General features: G+C 37.4%; 1 protein-coding gene across 1 annotated transcript; it reads left to right on the top strand.

Moving 5' to 3' along the window:
- Window positions 1–262: 262 nt before the first annotated feature.
- Window positions 263–3,348, top strand: LOC117104748 (deoxynucleotidyltransferase terminal-interacting protein 1-like; the record flags this gene model as incomplete). Its single annotated transcript, XM_033245608.1, has 4 exons — window positions 263–441; window positions 848–908; window positions 1,731–1,855; window positions 2,781–3,348. Coding segments are annotated over 4 exons (480 nt in total), but the record flags the coding sequence as incomplete, so codon positions are not given.
- Between the last annotated feature and the right edge of the window lie 6 nt (window positions 3,349–3,354).

Here is a 3,354-nt window from a genome sequence, read left to right as displayed (position 1 = left end):
GGGGGGGGGGAGTTAAATTTAGAGTAAATCTCAAATCAAAAAACACCCTGTTGACAAATTTTTGGAGCCACAGTACTACTACTAGAGAAAAAAAAAGAAAGTGAATTTGGCAGGATTTGAACCCAGGACATGCATAGTTTACAAACTGGGAACTGATCTATAATAATCGGATTCAATCTCAACTTTACCTATGTAGAATATAGTTAATTCATCTAGCTAGAAATGGATTATTATTTACCAAAGTATTTGATTGACTTCCCAGAGAAAAGGACGACCACCCTTGCATCACCAAGATTATGAAAACTCAGATGATATCAATCTATCTAGACCAAGTCGACCTGCAAAGGTCAAGAGTGAGCCAGTGAAGCGTGAAGGACCAAAGTGGAGCCCTAGTCGCCTTACCACAGAAACAGAATTTGTGATGGGCGCCAAAGCAAATAAGTAAGACAAGTTAGTTACTTATGGCAGTAGCAGGCACAATCAAGTTTTTAACATCCACATCACTAGTCAAAGGTGGAATGATTTCCCCTATCCTTACCACATGGGTTATAAAAGATTGTTCATAGGAAAGTGCATACATTTGTCAAGCTGTATCTCTTCCACATGTGAAATTAAGGTGTTAGTCTCCAGATATTAAACAAAAAAAATAGAAAGAAACCTCCATACTTAATAATTTGTATCTTTTCTTCAAGACAGTGTTCCGGACAGCAGCTGGTCTGGTGACCCACATGCTGGTGCCAGTTAAACCATCCAAATATTCAACATTTTTTTCACAAAACTAAAAGAATGGTTGCTTAAATTGTATTTATTGATTTGTATAATTTCTGGGGTTTTTTTTCTTTATTAGAGCGCTTGGTTTAGGAGCAACAAGGGGTAGACTGTATATGAAACACCCTAATCTCTTCAAGGTTGGTATACACATCTGAAACACGCTTAACTTCCCAGTTATGGTAGCCTCCCGGAAAATGGGATCACTTCCCACACTCCCTCGAGCAAATTGATATCCCCAAGAAAGCAACCAATCTGTAGCAAATTTAAATTTTCTGTCTTTACCACTGTGTTATCAAATTGTCTTCTGGAACTCAGTAGCAATGGGTATTCACCACATGCAGCAAAATACAATTTAAATGTGTTAAGAAAGCTCATTTAACCAGATCTCCTGGAAGTGGCTTTCTCCAACTTGGAACTCCTGCATTAGTTTGTAAACTTACAGTTGGTTCAAATTCTACACTGGCTATTTATGTGTGTGTGTGGGCAAGGCTACATTTGTCTCCATCCACCCAGTGCTATAAATGAGTATGTGGGATGTTCTATATGTTAAGTGTGCAGCATGGTCTATGGTGAAATTCATGCTTAAGTAGGTATCAGTGCCAAGGAGCAGTAAGAGTAGTAAATCCTGTATGAATAAGATGTTTTCAGTGAGGGTATTATTATAAAATGCTTGCAATGTTTCGAGATGGAAAGCACTATTGCTTCAAATTATTATTATTATTATTATTGTTATTATTATTATTATTATTAATATTATATTATTTCAAATTGTTATTTTTTAATCCAAATTGGGATGGAGCTGTTATATCATTTGGATCCTGCAAACACCAGGATGTATAATTCAAACTAAGGCTTATGATATTGTTGTTACTGTAGATAGAGTATCTCATAGATCTATCACTGTATGTTGTATTGCCTTGCATAAATATGGATAATAAAATAATCTTTTTTTTTGACAGTATTCTGGTGATCAAGATGATAAACAGTGGTTGTATGACAATAGGTTGATGCCTGCTACTGGTGGCAAGGCCTACCTGCTGATCAAGGAAGACATTCTAGAGTTATCAGAAACCTCAGATTACAGGTACACATAACATAATTACTAGAGAGAGCAAATGTGCTCCTCAAGAGCTTGGGAAGTTAATGATGTTCTTAGAACTCCTTGCTGTGTCTGCTCACCCACAGATTTGATTCTCCTGCACCATCCTAGTTTAACCTCATGGAGCTGCATAAGGATTGTTGAAGCCTCAGCTCCCCACTCACCTAGACCCATGAAGAGATATACTGTTAGAGCACCCAGGGTTCCAACTGATTATTTTTCCTTGTCTTAATTTTCATAGACTTTTAATAGCTTTAACCACTCACAAAAGCCTCCTAAATAGATGTGGGATTCAAATGATCACCTAAGCCCATTCAACGACATCAGTACCTTTATATTATACTTTATGTTTAACTTGCAATATTTTAAGGGTAAAATAATGAGTGTGGAACTGTAAGTTGGTGGTTAAATTAGTCATATTCATATGGATTTTTTTGCTCCACTACCAAGGCCTCATACAGTAACTACTTGTTATTGGACGAGTTAAGTGGCCGAAAAGTAATGCAGGGCTCCGCTACCTATGGTTCCAGCCACTCCTCGTCCAGGGTTCGGTTTATAGAACTTTTTGGATAAAACCATAAAAACGGGAGGTCAAGTGTATGCATCTGACTTGTGTGCACTTTAAAGAGTTCATTGTATCCTTCGGAAGAGGAGGGGGTTACCCCAATGCTATGGTTATTTTAGCCCCTGTAGTGATGATGTGAACTAAGCAGCTTTCTACAGTTGCTACAGTAGTCATGAACCATGCCCATACGCAATTCAGCACAATAATGTTGGAGTTTAATGCGTTATTCTTCACCTTTACCTTACCCTTTATCTTTACTTTATAAGTTCAGGAGTAACTTTCGAATATATTGCTATTAAAAATTCATAAAAGTAAAATTCTAACATTATTGCACTTGTCTTTCAGAAACAACACTCTTCTACTTCATGAGCTAAAACCATTTGTAGTACCGGAAAGAATACTGCAGAAAATGCGCAAATTCATGGAAATGCATCGGACAGACAGTACACCAGGAGATTGATAAAAACATGGTGTGCTTACAGTACACCTGGTCCATGATGATGCATATGTGTCCAATTATTAACACCTGATAATTGATGACCTGATGCCATTGTCAGTACACCTGGCATGAACCTGGCCTAACATTACACCTGTTTATAAATGATTACTATGTGTCCATATAGTAATCCTGACACTTCTAAAAGAACAGGTGTCCATACATGTACACCTGCCATGAAAGACTAGGTGGCTTTTGTCATTATCAATGACCCATAGTATTTGCAATATATCTGATCATTGATGACCAGGTGGCATTTGGCGGTATGTCTAGTCATCAGTGATCAAGTGTAAAAGTACTTGAAATACACTGATCATTTCTTGCCAGGTGTTCTTATTAGTACACCTGGCATGAATGACAGGTGGCATATGGTAATTCTTTTATTCATCATCAGTGACCTAGTGTACTTGCAATATAACTGAT

This window comes from Anneissia japonica, unplaced genomic scaffold, assembly GCF_011630105.1.
Source record: "Anneissia japonica isolate Jap-2015-1 unplaced genomic scaffold, ASM1163010v1 scaffold37088_len3354_cov99, whole genome shotgun sequence".
Classification (NCBI taxonomy): Eukaryota; Metazoa; Echinodermata; class Crinoidea; order Comatulida; family Comatulidae; genus Anneissia; species Anneissia japonica.
Note: the sequence above shows the minus strand (reverse complement) of the source record. Positions and strands in the feature narration are given on the sequence as shown.